The sequence below is a fragment of the Centruroides sculpturatus genome, unplaced genomic scaffold, assembly GCF_000671375.1.
Source record: "Centruroides sculpturatus isolate CEXI.00-Female unplaced genomic scaffold, Cexi_2.0 scaffold1498, whole genome shotgun sequence".
NCBI classification, from domain to species: domain Eukaryota; kingdom Metazoa; phylum Arthropoda; class Arachnida; order Scorpiones; family Buthidae; genus Centruroides; species Centruroides sculpturatus.
Genome location: NW_019385781.1, coordinates 49,958 through 71,466, shown reverse-complemented (window position 1 = coordinate 71,466; position 21,509 = coordinate 49,958). Strand labels below are relative to the sequence as shown.

The window sequence follows — 21,509 nt, the reverse complement described above, 5'->3', positions numbered from 1 at the left end:
GCCAAGAGGTCTTCGTTCCCTGAACACTGGAAGTTCGGTCGTGGGTTCGCTCATTGCTCGGGTGGTCTGGCCACGGGCTGGCAACGTGGAGTTTACCATGTTTTCTCCGCGTCTATAACGTCTAAATAGAAGCCAGTTTCCCTTAAAAAGATCTCCCTAAAAGTATTGCTTTGGCAGATTGCCCAAGTGTTGCGTTGCCATAACTAAAGAAACAAACACTCGGATTAGAGATAAAACAATCGTATAATTCGCGAGTTAGGATGCGACCGTTATTTATCCTAACTGATGTCAGGCCTAATGTAGACTGAGATCTCACGATCTTTAGTCTTCCTTAACTTTAGGTAAAAATTTCATTGCCATCCTCGATAGTGGGCAGAGTCTTACAGACCCGGATCTCACATAATGGTGTATTCCTCTTGCAGCAATTATAGTATCAACCACATTCAACGACAAAAGTTTTAATTCTTGTTTAGTTTGTTTAATTCTTGAATTATAATAAAGAAATTGTGAACTGCGTTATGGATAACGCAGTTCACAATCCCTCTATTATAATTCCATCTAATAGATGTAGCTGAAGGAAACGTATTTTGACTTCTAGGTCTAAGGCATGAGAAATTTTAGAAGATTTAGAGAAAAAAACTTAAGAGAAACTTGTAGAATGTAAAAAATTATTTTACATTCTTTTATATATCCAACAGATTGGGAGACAATTAGATTAAATCTGTGAGCGTAACAGATTACCAAAACAGCATGTTGAACTTGGGCACCATTATGTTGCCCGGCCATTACGGCAGCACCGTTGTTTGTTTGTCCCACTAATTTTTTATTGCATCGAAATTCGTTTAAGTAACTCTTAATGTAAGTAAATAACCAATTTGCGTCTATATTCTCACTCACATCAGTAAAGCCTACAAAATCTTTCTTCAACGTTACCGATTTCTTTCGTGTAAGAAAATACAGTCGACGTCTGAGGTCTCTGGCCGATGTCAATTGTTTCACTTGCAATTATAGCATCAAATTTTCCAGTTTTAACTTCCCTTTTAATTTCTTGCAATAAAGCATTTTCTAACGATTTAACAAGATCATTTTGAATTCTGCTCGATAAGCCACCAAAAACACCAAAACCGTAGAATTTTCTAAATGTATTTTTAATTGATTATTTGACGTACTTATTAAGTAAACAAGTTCAATATACAGTAGAGCGTCGTTTATCCAAATCAATTGGGGACTAGGGTTGTTCGAATAACTCATTTTCGGATAACCGATTATATACGAAAAATATATTAACATATCCCACGTTGAAATTTTTTTCCGTTGCGTGTCGCTTCGCGTTGAATTTTCGTCGATAATAAGCCAAACGTAAACTTTTTAAAATAATAATCGTGGCTATTGTATCGCTAAAAATTATTTTTTTATTTTGTACAAACAAAATAAATTTATTGCAAAATATAAAAACAAAAAAATATATACTTTAGAAGTTGATCTAGTATAAAAAACGTTTGATTCGGCACAACACATAGTCCTCAGAAAAACACCACACAAAAATGCCAGTGCTGCCAGCTGAAACACACACACCAACAAAAAAATATTGGAATAGCCCAAGATATAGCCAAAGATTGCAGCGCCACAGCACTAGCGAAAATTTAAATTTGCCGACTGGAATGCTTTCGGATAACCGACTTTCGGATAAACGACGTTTTACTGTAATTATCTCTGTTATTAGATTTAATAGTTTTCCTATGTTATGTTAATGCCACTTTTTGTTTTGATGAAAAGAAAAAAACATATAACATCTATTATACGATATTTCGGTGCGTAGCATTCACTAGCTAAACCGCTAGAAGTTGTTGCTCTGTAGAGCGCATACACGAATGAGTATAATATGGCTGCTTTGCACGATTGAAGTATTTTCCCCTTGAAAGTTATCCTCTATTTGATATTGGAAATGTGCATATATGAATTTATATTTAAATATAGAATAGTAATCTTATCATTGCGTATAGAAATTTGTAATAAAATATTAATTTTAACAAATTCAAAGTACGTTAATTTAAAATATATTAATAATTGAACAATACGTATTTTTATTTTAGAAAATACAAGAGAATCGGAACTTTCACGGCTTTAATGGACAGCACGCTAGTGAAAAAAATACTACAAACACATTTCCAACTTTTAGTACAAACTTTTACGCATTATTTTTGATTTTTGTGTAAAAAATTTCACAGTATTCGATACCCGTGAAGTTTTAATGATTTATATATATTCACGTAGGAATATCCTACAAATAATGGTAATTTTACGAATAATATTGTGACAAAGTAAATATAAGGCAAGAAAGTAGGAGATGCGATTAAATTAAGCTTTAAAAAAGTTTAAATTGAGCTATAACTTTTATTTATAGTGTGGGCGAATAAAAGTTTCGATAGGAAAATACGAGAATCTGTAGACAACTGAATGCCACAAAGGACTTTCATAAAAACTTATTTGGGGTTCTAACTTGAAGGCCTTCTAACGTTCACATATGATCACATATTTGTACGACATAAATGAGGACCTTCATGCTTTTTGAGGAAAACTGTTTTATACTGGCCGATGAAATTAGTTTTTAAACATGTACAGTACGTTCTACCCACGATTTTCTGCTATTCATAATTTATATTGAAATAAGAACACAACTATTCTTTCTATTCGCGTACATTTTTGGGGTGTGTGTGATGACATAAAGGATTAATTACATATTTAAAATATATTTTTACTAAAATATTTTTTTATTTAATAATTAGTTTTTACATTAGTTTTGTAACTAAATCACTTTAAAATATTTATTCACCCTTAATAACACAAATAAAACTAAAGAATCTTTCATATACAACACTGTTTTAGTTATTGAATAAAACACAACATTTCCAAAATTATAATATATTTGATACATTTTAAACGGTGAAATTGTATTTGATGTACCATTAATTACAATAATACTAAATAAAAACAGTTGTAAAAATACGCGGTATAACCACTTCATCCTACTATGACGATAATAGTTCATGTAATATGTCACAATGCATAAAAGATATATTCTGTTACATCAGTTTTATTTTCGTTTCCATTTTTTCATCAAAAATGAAATAAATGAGAGCATTACGGGAATAACAAACATAGCATGAAATGCCGTTTGTGCTGTAATTATAGCAATAATGATAACAAAAACTTTATTTATAAAGTAGTCGTAAGATAACACAATTACTAACCCGAAATCGGTCGATAGTGAACCCTGACACACCGGAAATCCCAGGTGAAATAAGCTGTCCTTTAATTTTTCTTTAGTGGTTGTCTTCTCGGATTTAACGAAAGAATAACACATATGAGTGGGATAATTCACAGAAAATCCAATACAAAGTATTAACGTTATCATAGATATGATGTCCAGGTTAATCCCCCACAGTGATATATACCCGATTGTTTGTACGGAAATAGATATAACGGAAACAGCAACGACACTAGCACAAATAAAATTTGGTATAAAACAAATGAAAATTACAAGAGTTAACAATGAAGTTATCCAGATGACTTGAAAAGTTTGTGTTTTGACGATAATTGCCTGTTCGATTAGAGGTGATGCTAACATGTGAACGTTAACTTTAAACGGTGCTTCGTTCGCAATTCTCCACAAATCCTTCATTATATTAACTTCTGTAATTTTATCGGAGACATTTTTGGCTATTAATAAAAAGCGGGTGGAAATAATTTCGGTATTATTGTGATTAAAATATATATCGTTTCGGAATTGTTGAGCACCTTTGAAATTCAGAAAGACATTTTTGAGAGCATCCATAAAGTCTTTTTTCTCAGTCATGTCGTATCCCATCAGAGAATATTTGGAGATCGGATGGTCTTGAAAAATTTTAAAGTATTTTAACCAGAATATATCGAGTTCGGGTCCAGCAATGTTCGGAAGACTGTGAAAATTATGTATGATTTTTTGTACTTTATTTTGTACCCGAGGATCAGAATAATCTAAATTTTCATTAATAACAACGTGCACTGTGTATGGATATTCTGTAAAATAATTGTAGTAAATTCGATAGGCTTGTGTAATTTTGTAATTATTATCATGGAATTTAAAAACGTCGAAGCCTTCGTTTATCACCAAAACCCTCCATATTCCTATTGATAATAATGTTAAGTAAACAACAGTAATGATGGTTTGAGTACGGGATTGAGAAATAAAAGTAGCAAATTTATTTTTGAAAAACGTCATAAGTGAGTCATCTTTGGGTGCTTCGCCGTATCCTTCGTAAATTTTTGAGGATTCTATAAAAGGAAAATAATTATTTATAGCCATTAAAATTAATGTATAATTAATGCTCAAATTCAAAATTATTTTATTGTTTTTAAAATTTTTATGGAACTTTTTCTTACCCAAAACTGGCCTACATGTAAACGAGTGAAGACCTTTCTCTTCTCTGTATCCGCTCAACGCCAAACATCCACCGAAGAAACATAACTGAAACAAATAGTTGAAGAACACGCATACCGCAGCATACAGAAAAAACGTTCTTACTCCAGGAAAAGGCGAAGTCATGCCAATGCAGTAAGTAGAGAATTTCATGAGACTGGTTGTAGTAATCGACACAGCTGCGTTCGAGTAAGTCTTTTCCATCCGTTTTACTACGCTGTCATAGGGACTCGTCTGTCTCCAGAATGAAACTATCACGAAAGCATTATCTACTTCTGTCGCTGAAATGAAGAAAACATTAAAGGAATTACATAAAAGTTACAAAAAACGTACGGCTTTTGCATTACCTAATATAATATAAGGAATTCCAAAGTTGAAGCTAACATTTTCCACCCCGCAAGCACAAAGAAAACCAAACGAAGCTGCAGTAGCCATACCAGTTGAAACGACACTAGCCACAGCCATCCAGGGTTTGGATCTCACCCAGCTGTTAGTCATGTACGTTATTACGCAAATAATAATTATTATTAACGCCGACGCATTTATCAAAGGTATCATTTTATCAGAAATTATTTTCATTTCTGACTCGGTAGATTGAAATGGTTCCTGGAGTACTTCAACGAAATCAGAAGAATAAGCTTTCATCCGGTTGTACAGCGCTTCTTTCCATAATGTACTCAATTCTTTCGTTCTAGTATTAAATTCGTCTACCGGATATATCAAGCGAATTGCTTTTGCATCTTTGATATATCTTTTATCATCCGTCTTCACTCCACCCAAATTTATGCAAAGGATTTTATATACAAAAGTCAGAGGATCCAAATGTAACGGATACTTGTGTCGTAATACATTAGATACGTCTGTATTATTGATTAGTGGGATGAGAGGATTTTCGAAACATTTACCATCTACAATTCCGCACACGTCATGATAACGAATAATGTTTCCATTAACCGTAATGGTAACATTTTTTGCAATTTTGTCAATTATTTTGATTTCTTCTAACACGTTCTTATTGAAAATGCTTTCTCCTTTCTTATTTATTAAATAGATGATTGGTGAAAGGGGAGGTTTGGTCATTCTTAGGAAATCATAAAAAGTCGAATAATTCATGGGAAATGTTTTGTCAATAAACTGCATAACATCAAACACTCTTCCTCTGTCCGGAGTTAACAAATAATCGTTGTAATAATTTGTTTTGATATTCATAATTCCTATAGATAGTAGACCACTAAGAAGAAGGGTAGGAAAGATAAAGTAAAACGGATGTGTTCCGATAATTTTTGCGAACTTTCCAATGTTAGTAGTCAGGATTTCACTCAAACGTGTAAACTTTTGCTTTTTTTCCATCTTTCCTGCAAAAAAAAAACGAAATATTAGTTTTTGAGAATAAAATGTGAAAACCCGAGTGATATGTCGTTAAAATTAATATTTTAAAAAATTATTTTATTAAACAAAGTTATTTAACAAAGGCTAGATTGTTAAAAGGAAAAACCTGGCAAAAATTAACGAGTTATCATTTCCTTTCTAACACTTCCTGAAATGTTACCCGTCGCAGGAAGAAGATAAAAATTTGGATTGGTTCCCAACGAAGTTTCCATTCGATTTTCATATTTTCGATAATGTTTTGATCGGAAAACAGGCAAAAAAATATAAAAGGCCAATCAAAGATCTAGAATTGGTCCAGTTCGTGATTGCAGAAAAGTTCCTGTTAGCAGGCCAATTCAGCCATTCATCTGATCGTTCGTCAAATGCCAAGCCGATGCCGATTAAATGTACTTACATTCTCGACTTGTCAAGCTAATCGCCGTATTTGTCTCCATTAGAATTGCGACCATTTTTATAAGGATCTTCAGAAAACTCCGCTTGTCTACGAGGTAAATACTTACTGGCCGTCCAATGTAAACTCTCTCGCAGTTACAACGCCTTAGTTATAAGACAGAAAAGGGATCTGTCATTAACAGAGGTAGTAGTTCGATAATTTATATGATTGCTCTATGACGTATAGTACTTATTATTCTTATGCGTTACAACGTTAAGATGTTATAGACATGTATAAGAATAATTTCTCTTTTTGAATTAATTATAATTTCATTGTGTAACTGTATATAATATATATCTCTGTTAAATAAAACTAATTATATTTAGTATAATTTTGTCGTTGACTGCATCACTTCCGGGTTTTCCCCTTTCTTACTTCTCTCAATGGGCTGAATCACCCGAAAGGTTTTCTGTATTTATCCAGAAAAATGCATGTGGTGTCAGAAGTCTGATTGGCAGAGCTTCTGGGTGTTCACAAAAATATGAATAAGACCTTTATAACATTACAGTACATTAGTTTTAAATCTCAATACAGTCGACCCCCCCTTATAATACTTAGTAAGATACATAGTAACTACTTCCCTCAATTATCATGGTTTATATTAAGATGACCATGCTGCTGATATTTTTGTCGATTCTCGAAAGTTGACTGCAAGGCCTTTATGCTTTGCTTTACAAATCTGCCAGACTTCCGCGTAATGCCGGTGTTTCCGGTCTCGGACTATCTGCATTAGTCTTGCTTGGTCCCATTCAGCCTTGACGTCTTGCGGGTCCGCTAAAACGTAGGTGGCCAGCGCAGTGCATGGTTGTTCTTTTCTTATATTTGCTTGATGTTCTGCTAACCTGTCTTTGATACATCTTCCTGTTGCCCCTATATACATTAATTTACTACGTCGCCTTGAGTCCGTAACTGGAATTTTATATACACCGGGAGTATTCTTCTGTCCACTACATCCTTATCAGATCGTAATAGTTGGTACGTGGTGAGGGTTCTTTTATATAGGATTTTTTTTTCTGGTTCTTTCCGACGCATCGAAAAATATTAGTCAGCGAAGCATTATACTCCATCCTTAAAACTCTTTCATTATTAGGTAAATTTCTGTTCTTAAGGCGCGTTTTGCTCTTGCTGATAATAGCTTTAACATTAATCCCGTACTTTCTGGCTAAGTTATATATATAATTCAGTTCATCCTTTCTATCTTTTGTATTGTTACAGTGCGAATAAGCTCTTGCGATTAACGCTCTGAACGCTGCTATTTTATATGCTGGAGGATCGTGAGAGATCCACGGAATAAATATAGGGTTATAGGATGGCTTTCTGTAAACTTTAGTCGTGAAATCTCGTACGCTGTTAATTTGTATATACAGATCTAAGAAATGTATGGTCTTATCATTTTCTTGCTCTAACTCTATCTCAAGGCCGAATCTATTGTCATTTATATCCTTTATCAAGCTCTGTACGTTGGGTTTAGTGTTCCAGAAAATAAGTGCATCGTCTACATATCGAACATACATTACCATTTGCGCTTCATACTTCGGCAATACTGCATTTTCTAGCGTTGCTAGTACCATTTCACATAGTGTACCTGCAAGGGAGCTGCCCATAGCTACCCCCTTTTGCTGTGTGTAGGTAACACCTTTGAAGCTAAATTGGGGAGTATTTAGGGCCGTATTTACTTGCTTTCTTTACGAATGTAGGCAAATCGATGTTGTTCCAGCATATAATCCTCGGGGTAATCAATTCTTTAAAGCGATCTTCTTGATTTTTTAAGATCCAGGTCATTTTGTTCCTGTATCTCTTCTCACATCTTTCTGTCACCTGTGCGGCTAATGTTATTACTCGTGCGTTAACTTCTTTTAGATCGCTTTAAAGAATTGATCACCCCGAGGATTATATGCTGGGACAACATCGATTTGCCTACATTCGTAAAGGAAGCAAGTAAATACGGCCCTAAATACTCTCCAATTTAGCTTCAAAGGTGTTACCTACACACAGCAAAAAAGGTAGAAATGGGCAGCCCCGTTGCAAGTAGGTTTAATCAAACAGGACAGACTCATACCAGATATCGAGCAAGCATTAGAGGGCCTCAGCAAAACTAAGAAAGAAATGTTTAGATGGGAAGTCGCATTGAAAATCAAGCATGATGAATGTAAAAGAGACGGAGATCCTATATGGCCATATATTAGAAAAACCCAGAACTGGCTTAAAGGCAATAACATAGTGCTCACTAGGGCGGATAAATCAAAGGATATGGTTGTTATGAAGAGAACCACATACGACCACATTCTATCAGCATACATTAAAGATACCTGCTGTACGATTGCACCCCCCAATGCCGTGAGGAAACTGCAAGCAAGAGTCAAGAGGTTCGCAACCACTCTTTTAGCCAAAGAACTAGGCATCAAGAATGTAATCGTACAATCCCCATCGACCCCAAGGCTTTTTGGATTTGCTAAAACCCATAAAAAGAACAAAGAAATAAGACCAGTCGTCAATAAAGCATACGCTCCTACAATATTACTGGAAAAATGGGTACACAACTTTGTTCGGGAACATGCCCCTAACAATCCATACAGCGTCAAGCAACCGTTAAAGGTTGTAAACAAAATGGCTAATATTAACTCGCAGGAAGTGAAATATATGACGGTGTTAGACTACAAAGCCTTGTATCCATCCGTTAAACTGGAACCGTGCTTTTGTCATTTAAGGGACTTACTACAGAGCAAGATTCCTTTCTTCTCTAGGAAAGAAAAGAAAATACATCTTAGACTTGGCACACCTTACAGTCTTCTCTGCCCTATTTAGCTTCAAAGATGTTACCTACACACAGCTATGGGCAGTAAGCTATGCAAAGGGGGTAGCTATGGGCAGCTCCCTTGCAGGTACACTATGTGAAATGGTACTAGCAACGCTAGAAAATGCAGTATTGCCGAAGTATGAAGCGCAAATGGTAATGTATGTTCGATATGTAGACGATGCACTTATTTTCTGGAACACTAAACCCAACGTACAGAGCTTGATAAAGGATATAAATGACAATAGATTCGGCCTTGAGATAGAGTTAGAGCAAGAAAATGATAAGACCATACATTTCTTAGATCTGTATATACAAACTAACAGCATATGAGGCCTATAACCCTATATTTATTCCGTGGATCTCTCACGATCCTCCAGCATATAAAATAGCAGCGTTCAGAACGTTTATCGCAAGAGCTTATTCGCACTGTAACAATACAAAAGATAGAAAGGATGAACTGAATTATATATATAACTTAGCCAGAAAGTACGGGATTAATGTTAAAGCTATTATCAGCAAGAGCAAAACGCGCCTTAAGAACAGAAATTTACCTAATAATGAAAGAGTTTTAAGGATGGAGTATAATGCTTCGCTGACTAATATTTTTCGATGCGTCGGAAAGAACCAGAACAAAAGAATCCTATATAAAAGAACCCTCACCACGTACCAACTATTACGATCTGATAAGGATGTAGTGGACAGAAGAATACTCCCGGTGTTTATAAAATTCCAGTTACGGACTCAAGGCGACGTAGTAAATTAATGTATATAGGGGCAACAGGAAGATGTATCAAAGACAGGTTAGCAGAACATCAAGCAAATATAAGAAAAGAACAACCATGCACTGTGCTGGCCACCTACGTTTTAGCGGACCCGCAAGACGTCAAGGCTGAATGGGACCAAGCAAGACTAATGCAGATAGTCCGAGACCGGAAACACCGGCATTACGCGGAAGCCTGGCAGATTTGTAAAGCAAAGCATAAAGGCCTTGCAGTCAACTTTCGAGAATCGACAAAAATATCGGCAGCATGGTCCTCTAGCTTAATATAAACCATGATAATTGAGGGAAGTAGTTACTACGTATCTTAAGCTATGTATTTATGAGTGATGTTCGGAGATGGTAACTATTTGAATTTAGATATTTATGTAACCTTTAGGATTTTTATACTTCCGTTGTTAAGTTCACAATGATGTCATAAATTGCAACGGATTATAGGCTAGTTCGAAAACATTCGAAAAACTTGTTAGTTGTACTAAGCGTTCGATTTACATTTTGTTATTTTTATTTGCTTTATTTTTCTTGAGAAAGGTTTTTTAACAAGACCGACAACGTTAGAAGTAATAAACTTCGGCTGCAAGATAAGGTGTATTAGTAAGTTTTTTGGTCGATAATTCCGTTTTATATAAATTCCATGTTGTACGAGTCACTTAGATTTTTACAAATACGTGTGCTGGGCTGTGAACGGCTCATGTATTTGTAAAATCTAAGTTACTCGTACAACTTGGAATTCATATAAAACGGAAAAATCAACAGTGTTATAGGGGGTCGACTGTAGTTTGAAATTATGGTTTAACCGAACGACGAAAATAAGAAATATGGTGATAAAACACTTGATTGCATTTATGAAGAAATGTCTAAGAATTTTGAAAGTGGTTTTTTTTGTTAAAGAAATACATAGCGAATCGCTGTTACAAGCACAATAATCTCTTTTTTAAATCAATAAATTGCAATCAATTCAAAATTGGAGTTTAATAGAAACAAATAATTAAGCAGTAAATTGACGTTGATCAACCATTGACTATTTCTGACATAGCATTAATTTATTTTATCGAATAATTCGGGTTTTTTCAGTAAAGGGTTGATTGTAATATATTATGTCTAATTCATTAGTTATTTTTGTATAATTAGTACCTTTGAAAGCTTTTCTTTATAAAACTATTCAGTGGCTACTTAATAATAAAAGTACAATTAGAAAAATTTGCTTTGATCTCGACTCTGCGCTACGTATGTAATTTTAAAACCAATGATTTATTGAAGTATTAATTAAGTTGAACTATTTGTTCAAAAATCGTTCTATTCAAACAAATCATTCGAGATGCAAGAAACTGTGCCAAGGTATGGCAATTTAGACTCAAATTTCTTTTTCTTAGAAGTTTTTCATTGGTAAAAGAATGCTTGGTGTTCCGAAGCAGTACTCACAAGATTTTACCGGTACTATTGTTTTCTACATTTCATTTTCAAGGTTAAGCATATTTTTGCGAAAAAAACTCCAAAAATAACAGTTACACTGTCATCCAAATTGCCATAATTTTTTCAAGTTTCAATACTTTATTAAATAATTTCGAACCTGGAAGAAATAGGAACTTCTCGATCCAGGCTTGTTCATTTTTTTAGTCAGTTATAAATTATTTAATACGGGTAACCCCCGTATAACACGGCACTTCTACAGCACGAATTCACTCTAACACGGTTCGAGAATTGGGTACATCTCCCGTATAACACGGTGCTTTTATAGCGCGGATTCACTCTAACTCGGTTCGGGAATTGGGTAAAACCATCATACAACATAAAATGTAATAAAGGGTGCGTTCTTTTAGGCCTATACCTCCGCGTAATTCCGCGCGAGCATTCTAATTGTTTTCGTGGCTACTTTGAATGCTCTTTCAACAAATAATCCATCTACTGGTTAAATAATACAATTTGGACCCTTCTTTTGTCTCTAAAAGCTCATTTAAGAATTATAGATTCCTCCACATAATACTATTGATAATGCGGGCGCCGCCATCTTTCTTTCATCNTCATTTTAGAATTATAGATTCCTCCACACAATACTATCAATAGTGGAGGCGCCGCCATCTTTCTTTCACTGTCGTTTCTGAATATTTACTTAAATAATAAATAAGTATTTTACCTATGAAAAAAATGAATAATAAATCCGATTTAAATAAGGATTTAACAACATGGTTTGTTTTTAAATTTTTGGAACCTAACCCCCCTTTTCGCACTAGTTCTTTGTCTCGTATAACACGGATTCGCATAACACGGCAATTTTTTGGAACGTAACTCCCGTGTTATACGGGGGTTACCTGTACATTAAAAATATAAACCAGTTTAAATTGTTTAACAATGTTAAAAATACATATCTTTAACTAAAATGGGAAAGACAATTTATATAGTAAAAACTGTGCAAATACGCTCAATGTAGAATTAAATTTGACTTGTTAACACTATGAAAAAATTTTAAGATATAACATTTTAAGTTTTATATCAAGTCTTTCGTACGTCAAGGATAGCAATTCTGCGGAGTCATCACAATCTGTGTAATAATGACCACTTTTCAATTATCAATAGTAAAATAGTAGAGAGGTTGCGGCCGACGTTTTTAACGCGAAAACGTGTACGTCGGACGTTCAGCGTCGCCTTCCTGTAAGCCTAGAAGTTTGACAATGGCATTTAGGACGTCGAGTATGATTCTACTGACGTTCCAAACGCCATTGTCAAACTTCTAGGCTTACAGGAAGGCGACGCTGAACGTCCGACGTACACGTTTTCGCGTTAAAAACGTCGGCCGCAACCTCTCTAGTATTAATTAGATCGTCGTGTTTCCCAAGAGGAAGTTAGCGACTACTTTTATGTTAATTACTTCAACCCCCCTTTTCAATAGACCTTTCTGTCTATCAGACAAGTGGTATGTTAGCATTCGACAAGGAAAATTACATGATACAAGGTTACCAATTCAAAGAATTTTTTACAATGTGTTAGATTACTCACTCGGTGTGATAAACTATTACGTAAGATAACCTCTGTAAATGTAAATTAAATACTATAATATACAAGTTAGAATTACGAAATAGCCTAATAATCATAATCTTTGTTGTCATTTTTTGCCCGAGCAACTCCAGATTCATCTGCTAGTAATTTTATAAATAACTAGTGTTGCAACGAATAGTATATTCGGCCTGAGGCCGAATACCGAATATTCGGCTAGAAGCGTAGCCGAATAGCCGAATATTCGGCCAAACTATTCGTTTTTATTAACGCACGTACGAAAATTGGCGCGCAAACCGCATTATGACAAGGACCCTGCTCTCTATTGGCCCGCTGTCACCACGCTTCGCCAATCGCGTTAATTCTTGACAGTTGTAGCGGACAGACAAGAGCGTCATGGCAGTATGTGATAAATGATATCAAATCCTACACGTGTAAATAACGGAAAAAGAACAGAGAAGGACCGCGAAGTGAAAATGTGAAAATAAATATGAAATTGAGTTGATAACATAATCGAACAAGACAAGGCAGCTTATTGGCGCGAAATTCGCTGCCGTCAATGCCAAACAATTGTTGTCGTAGACTTCGGAAAGCTAAATGATTGTAATGAAAGTCACTTAGCGTGACGGGAGAAAGCCTGAGGCCGTTCGGCTACCGAGCTCTCTCGAATCTGTGAAATCATAACTGTGACTTATACCGATGTCCTATCTGTCTCTTTTCTCCTTTATCACCAGGCTATGAGTCACGTAATTGTAAAATGGGAAATCTGCGACGGTAAAGTGACGAATGGAAAGTATCGTGAGCGCGTATTATGATGTATGAATAGGCATACGTGGACTAGAGCGATAGAGGAAATAGAAAGGGGAGAGCAGAGACCAGCGCTTAAAAAGAAGAATAGTCAGGGTCACACGCTCGGATAAGCGACGATTCTCGAACGAATAGATGTGTACTTCTGCTGATATTTGTAAGTATAAATTGTGAATACGTGTGTAAGATCCGGAATTTATTAACGAAAATCCCGCTCTTTTATTAACTAAAATTTTAATTAATTCACTTTCGTTTATGTAACGAATTAGAAGAAAAAAACGATCTTAGCCGGTAATGTGTAAAGCTTCCTGTCATAACTATCAACATCTATTGTTCTCTGCAGAATTTGCATCTCGTCTTGCACGAAAGTTTATAGTTAGCATCCCACTTTCGTCACTTGTTTTAGGTTCCTAGGACACCTATAACCTTTAACTCATGAACATCCGATCTCGTGGTGGAAATTCCCCACAAAAAGTTATAAAAGATAGTTCTTACCCCCTCTCGGGGGCGTCTCTTAACGAAAGCCGGACCGACGACATCTAAGTGCCTCCACGGAACCTACAAAGAGGTATGGAAAGCGGGAAACTCTCTCTCTCGAGAAATTAGGCGATTTAACTGTGAGATTTGTGTAGTCTGATGTCTAATTCGCATACTTTAATAAATTGTTGTTATATTGGTAATAAATGGTAGACTCCTTTACTCGATCACGCCCTTCACCTTATCGTCGACCTCAAGATTCTCTCCCTCCACTGACCTGATTTATCCTCCTTACTAGTGACGCAGGATCGCGAGACCTACGGCCTCCCCTGTGGTTCACACGTGTGACTAATATTGATATTTTCTTTTTTATTCTGTGCATGTTATAAGTTATAAATAAATACAGTATAAACAAACAACGAGCTGGTCACGTAAAATTTTCCGGGTTTTTTCTAAGTTCGTAATAGCAATAGATAGTCCAACTTCCTATACCCTATAGAGGGGTCGGTTTCCTATATAAAGTTTATCTCAAAAAAACTTTCCCTCGTTTTCCGTGTCTACACACAAGTAAAATAAAACCTCCTTAACAATAATAAATTAAAATGTTCAAATTTTATCAAATAAAGTTTAACTATAAGTATTTATAAAGCAACTAATTTGCATCTATAAAAGAAGAATATCCTTTATCCTTTATTCCTTTATCCTTTACAATAATTTACAATAAATAATGCAGTAATTAATTAATTAAGTATCTGTACTTGTAACACATTAATAAATTAACACGTTAATAAATTAACGCGAACTTATAGCATCATAAAATATTAAATCATAATACAAATTATTATTCTAATCAATTAATCGATAATTATAGATATTTTATATATAAATAAATAGTTTTTTTTAAATAAGTACTTTCAGACTAAGTTAAAATTGACAATTAATTATTAAGGATGAAAAATTACTTACAAATTTATTTGTTTTTTATTTATTTCTAGTGAGGAGACATGGAGCAAATTACTTTCTGTTTACACAAATATCGCAATAAAATAACCTTTCTCTGATTTTATTACGTGTTAGAATCATTATATTCAGAACCTGTTTGAAACGAAACTTGTCAAACTAGTACATAGTAATAACGTAAGCATTTATCTGATATTAATTATGTTTTATTTCTCAACTCAAAATTTGCATATTCATAGTAAAAAACTGGATTATTCTAAGCTTGATTTAATGGAAATCTAGTTAGTATTTTATATATTATCATAGCCTTTTAGTCTCAATAATATAGAAACGTCGGACTTGCCTCTGGATTATTTAGCACAGTGTTTCTCAACGGGGGCGATATCGCCCCCATGTGGGCGTTTTTCCATGTTGAGGGGGCGATTACTAACAATTTATATTTTTGGGGGCGAAAAACAATTTTCTGGGCGATATAGTAAAACATTATATTAAGAATAATTAGATATTTTATTCGTTATATCGTACAATAATTAAACAAATAACATTATACTAGTCACTAGTCTATTCAATGCAGTACAAATTTGGCGTTAGCCTTGGCCCTCGGCATCGGAATTTTGATGGGAAGGGGGCGATACTACAAACTGTTTTATTGAAGGGGCGATACTACAAACTGTTTTATTGAGGGGTCTATACTACAAACTGTTTTATTGAGGGGACGATACTACAAACTGTTTTATTGAGGGGCGATACTAAATAACGGTTTCATTGAAGGGGCGACACTAAATAACGGTTTCATTGAAGGGGCGATACTACAAACTGTTTTATTGAGGGGTCTTTACTACAAACTTTTTTATTGAGGGAGAGATACTAAGTAACGGTTTCATTGAAGGGGCGATACTACAAACTGTTTTATTGAGGGGGCGATACTACGTAACGGTTTCATTGACGGGGGCGATACTAAGTAACGGTTTTATTGAAGGGAGCGGTACTAAGTAACGGTTTTATTGAAGGGGCGATACTACGTTGAAGGGGGCGACGATTCGTTAGAGGTTGAGAAACACTGATTTAACACCACGAAGACCCATTTCGCAATGGTTTCGAGAACCCAATTGTCTGTATCAATTAGACAGCTTGTTTTTCATATTTATCGGTATCAATAGTAACNGTTGACACTGCCGCAAACCATTCATGGATCTGTAGAACTCCGCAAAGAACACATCAATTAGTTGTTTTCCCCTTATAATTTAATTGATCTATTTTAACTTTGTTCTCTGTCTCGATTATCTCAGAGGGTAAGGTTTTAATTTTTTTTCCAGAAATCAGAAAGAGAGTTAACATTAGAAAAGAAAAAAAAACTGTAATAGTTTTTCTCTTCTTTTCCTTAATTATTATTCAAGTTATTTACATCCTCTAAGTAATTGTTTCGATTTTCAAGAATTCTCCAATTTCTATTCTTAACCTTCTTAAATAAAGCTTTCTTCTGTTTTATTAATGTCAGCGTGTGATCAGATATGAAATTCTTTGGCAATATCGTATAAATATTTAACATTTTTTTCGTTTTCTTCCTCCTTATCTTAATAATAGATCTTGCCTATACTATGCCAAACATATCCAATCGGGGATTTCCCGAAAAATACATGTTTTCTGAACAAAGGCAGCATAACATTTACTGTTTAATTCCGTGCACGTTTGGGTAAATCCCCAAAACTTCATATTAGTCTTTTACTCGCAAGGTTATGTTGAGTATTTGCTTTTAAATACGATACATTCGGACTGTTCCAATTATATTAAAACGTCGGAATTAACTGCGATACTCGATACTAATTCAAACACAAATTTCGTAATAAGTAAGTAGATTTGTTACTTTTTAATTAGATTCGACAAGGCTTAATTTAATCATTTCAAAACACTCACAAGTGATAATACCTTATACCTTTATTTTATATGATAAAATAGTAGTACTGTTCATATAAAATAAATAATACCTTTATTTTATATGAACAGAACTACTACAGTATATTTAAAACCCATTTAATTTTTATATTTTAATCTACGCGTATTGAACGAAAACAGGTTTAAAGCGCTTTTTTTTAAAACACAAAGCGACATTAAAAGTACTTTTAATGTCGCTTTGTGTTTTAAAAAAAAGCGCTTTAAACCTGTTTTCGTTCAATACGCGTAGATTAAAATATAAAAATTAAATGGGTTTTAAATATACTGTAGTAGTTCTGTTCATATAAAATAAAGGTATTATTTATTTTATATGAACAGTACTACTATTTTATCATATAAAATAAAGGTATAAGGTATTATCACTTGTGAGTGTTTTGAAATGATTAAATTAAGCCTTGTCGAATCTAATTAAAAAGTAACAAATCTACTTACTTATTACGAAATTTGTGTTTGAATTAGTATCGAGTATCGCAGTTAATTCCGACGTTTTAATATAATTGGAACAGTCCGAATGTATCGTATTTAAAAGCAAATACTCAACATAACCTTGCGAGTAAAAGACTAATATGAAGTTTTGGGAATTTACCCAAACGTGCACGGAATTAAACAGTAAACGTTATGCTGCCTTTGTTCAGAAAACATGTATTTTTCGGGAAATCCCCGATTGGATATGTTTGGCATAGTATAGGCAAGATCTATTATTAAGATAAGGAGGAAGAAAACGAAAAAAATGTTAAATATTTATACGATATTGCCAAAGAATTTCATATCTGATCACACGCTGACATTAATAAAACAGAAGAAAGCTTTATTTAAGAAGGTTAAGAATAGAAATTGGAGAATTCTTGAAAATCGAAACAATTACTTAGAGGATGTAAATAACTTGAATAATAATTAAGGAAAAGAAGAGAAAAACTATTACAGTTTTTTTTTCTTTTCTAATGTTAACTCTCTTTCTGATTTCTGGAAAAAAAATTAAAACCTTACCCTCTGAGATAATCGAGACAGAGAACAAAGTTAAAATAGATCAATTAAATTATAAGGGGAAAACAACTAATTGATGTGTTCTTTGCGGAGTTCTACAGATCCATGAATGGTTTGCGGCAGTGTCAACTCAAAGCAACATATAACAAACGCCAGTATATCTAATACTTTCTTTTTGGAAAACACAACTCCCTTAGAGGTCTATAATACTATAATGAGGTTGAAAAACAGTTCTTCGGACATTAATTTTGTAAATATTAATATTTTGTCGTTATATAAAAATAAAGGATTTAAGTGTAAGATAGAAAAGTACCGTCCAATCGTAATAGTATCTATTCTGGCATAAATTTATGTCAAGATTTTCTACTTTTATAAACAAATTCCACATTATTTACCGCAATCAATATGCTTACAAACTGGTTTTTCGACGGTAGACGCTTTGTTGCATTTAAAACAATCGTAACTTGATAAATCAAATAGTATTCATAGACCTTTCAAAATCATTTATAGCTTGAATTTGAAAGTTTTAGAATTAAAATTACAAAATGTTGGTCTAAGAGGACTTCCTTTAAGTTTATAAAAGTCATATTTGTTAAATAGAACTTAATACGTTAAAATAAAACGTACAGGTTATTTCCAGTTCTTTTAACATTCTCACTGCTTTGTTCTATTTGTTGATGTTTTTTTCTTAGACGTTTGAGAAAGGCCTACTTGGCCACAGTGTCTTTTTGATAATAAATAAAATACAAATTACCGACGAATGCTAAACTCTTGCTTACAAATAATTCAATAATAATTCGATATTGTAGTCTTCGAGACGGAATCTAATGTCTTCCTCATTTGTAATACAGTGGGTGATCGGTTAACGAACATAATCCGTTCCAAGACTTTGTTCGCTATCCGAATTGTTCGTTAACCGATTATTGATTTACCATAGGTTTTAATGGAAATTTAATTAATTCTTTCTGGAGACCCCCAAAATAAAAAATATACTTTCTTACTACGTTTATTTATATGTAATAATAAAAATACATACGTACACAGTCTTGCGTTTTTATTAGTCATGTTTTTTCCGTTTGAAAGGGTTNTGAAGATTAAAAAAAAAAAAAAAAAAAAAAATTATCCGTCAGAAAAATAAAAGGCTGGAATTACAAGGGAGAGTTTCGAAGGTTCTTCCCTTGTCTTCGGGCAACAATTCGAAAAGTTTCGAATTGTTGCCCGAAGACAAGGAAAGACCAATCGGTATTCATTATTTTACGTCACTTCTTCTTGTGTTTGTTCTGTGAGGTGTTCGTTAACCGATCATCCACTGTATTAAAAAAAAATGTAAATAAAGGGCAGAGAAATAAGTAGATTTGTATGTCTTTTAGTTACTTTTTAATGTCACCAAATGGTAAACTTCAATTGTTGACTGATTTATTTCTATCATATCTTTTATGGGGTGTAGCCGAATCGCTTGTTCTTTCTGTAATCGTAAATCATCAACCTGTGGGCTGTTCATCTCGATAATCCGAAACAACATCGTAGTTGTGGAGACAGTTTCTGGTTTTTATAATAATATTTAATTTGCAATATGTCGCTTAAAAATTGTGATATATCTGATCTGTTTTTTGTATTTTATCACGCACTTATCACACTTTACGATGGTTCACTTTAAAATATTATGTACATTTTAAAAAATTAAAAAAAATTTATTTAATAAACATCCTATTAAACTGTTATATATATTAGACAGATAGGTCTATATTTTCAAAAAAAAAACTGTAGGGTTTTAAACCCATGTAAAGAAATAATACGGCCTATAGATTATAACACTGATCGGCGTAGAAAGGGGATGATGGTTTTTCTAAATCTAGGTCAATACACGTTTTAGTATTGATGATGTATATTTGATTCTATCTATATGTTATTTACACTATTGTACTAACAGTGGTATGCAGTCCTTTTCAGACTAAAATTTGAAACTCTTCAATCTAACTTGTTAAAATATCTTCATTGTCTACAGGCTAAGTTAATTACCATCTTGACCATTCCAAATCTCTGTATCAGATAACCTAATATCAAAGATTTATAAATAGTATAAACGAAGCATGTATTTAGCGTAATAACGTCGATAGCATACATACAAACCAATAGGTTATAAGTAATATAATATCTGTCATTGTATATAATAGCGTAATTATTCGTAATTACGTATTATATACAATGACAGATAATTAGCGTAATTACGTATAATAGCGTAATTATTCGTAATTACTCTATTATAATAGCGTGATTATTCGTAATTACGCTATTATATAGAAGCCAAAATGTCTATTTGTTTGCAGCAACGAGAAGCATGAGCAATCTGTCATTAGAAGTACCACCCGAAAGCCATTTCTATTCGAACTGATCCCCATTTAAGTGTTATAGACGTGAAGAGTCCAGAAAAGTTTCAAGTGATTAAAAATTCCAGCCCTATGGTGAGGATCGAACCCAGATCGACCACTCAACACTGATGGATACCCCAAGGAATGTGTTCTAACTTGCAAGTTTATACTATGAAAATTAATATAAACTTGTACACTTGTACACACATTATCTAAGAGTATACTCGTCATCCAAAGTACTATAGTATTCAGGTCAATATGCAATTTTGGCCATCCTGAATATTGGTGTTAGTCACCCTATTGTTCATTTTATGATCAAATAAGAAAAAAGACGAGGTATAAGTTTAATTAAATTCGTATCCCAGCATACTCAATACGTTTATAAATTCGATAATACCCTGTAAATTGCATACCAACAATTGAAAAAACGTCTATAAAATCAAAAATTATGTTATTATTGCATAACATACTGCAGAAAAGTTTAGTTTTAATTACAAAATGGGAAAATTATAATTTTAATTACCAATTTATAAGTTTAATTTTATTCAATAAATGATTTATAAAATATTCTTTTATAGTTGTTTCGAAATATATGCTCATTTTAATAATAAAAATTACATTATTTAATACATTTTACAACCAGAATAAGTGTATGTAAATATCCACTTATTATTAATTTATACATAACTTTCTTTCTTACATATTTCTACTCTTATATTGCATACATCTTAGAAGAAAACAAATTCCAATTATATTAACAAATAAAAAATGAATTTAACAACAAATTTTAATCTGTTAATCCCTTCCCCAAAAATTTCCAGTAATTGTAATTATTTACAAGAAAAATGAACAACTATTTATTAACATTTAAGGAGTAGACAATTCGAATACAAGTATTTCTGAAACCCCACTAAAGACCTCCAAGTATCCAAGAAATCCTTGTAATTTTCCAATAATTTTTGAAAGAACTTGTTTACATCGTCACATTTTATATTATTTTGGGCTTTATTTAGATAAAAATTGTCGATGCATTTAAAAAAATCCCGTATGCTTCTGTCTAGAAAGACATCACATTGATAAATTTCATTTATAACACATACAATAATTTCAAT

At 33.4% G+C, this 21,509-nt stretch overlaps 1 protein-coding gene across 1 annotated transcript; it reads right to left on the bottom strand.

Annotated features, from left to right (window-relative positions):
- Positions 1-2,836: 2,836 nt before the first annotated feature.
- Positions 2,837-17,577, bottom strand: LOC111642088 (patched domain-containing protein 3-like). The gene is made up of 4 exons (XM_023388359.1): positions 17,477-17,577; positions 4,807-5,814; positions 4,423-4,740; positions 2,837-4,314 (listed from the first exon to the last, which is right to left on the bottom strand). The coding sequence occupies exons 2-4, from the start codon at positions 5,807-5,809 to the stop codon at positions 3,095-3,097; spliced, it is 2,541 nt and encodes an 846-aa protein (XP_023244127.1). The 5' UTR covers positions 5,810-5,814; positions 17,477-17,577; the 3' UTR covers positions 2,837-3,094.
- Positions 17,578-21,509: the final 3,932 nt, after the last annotated feature.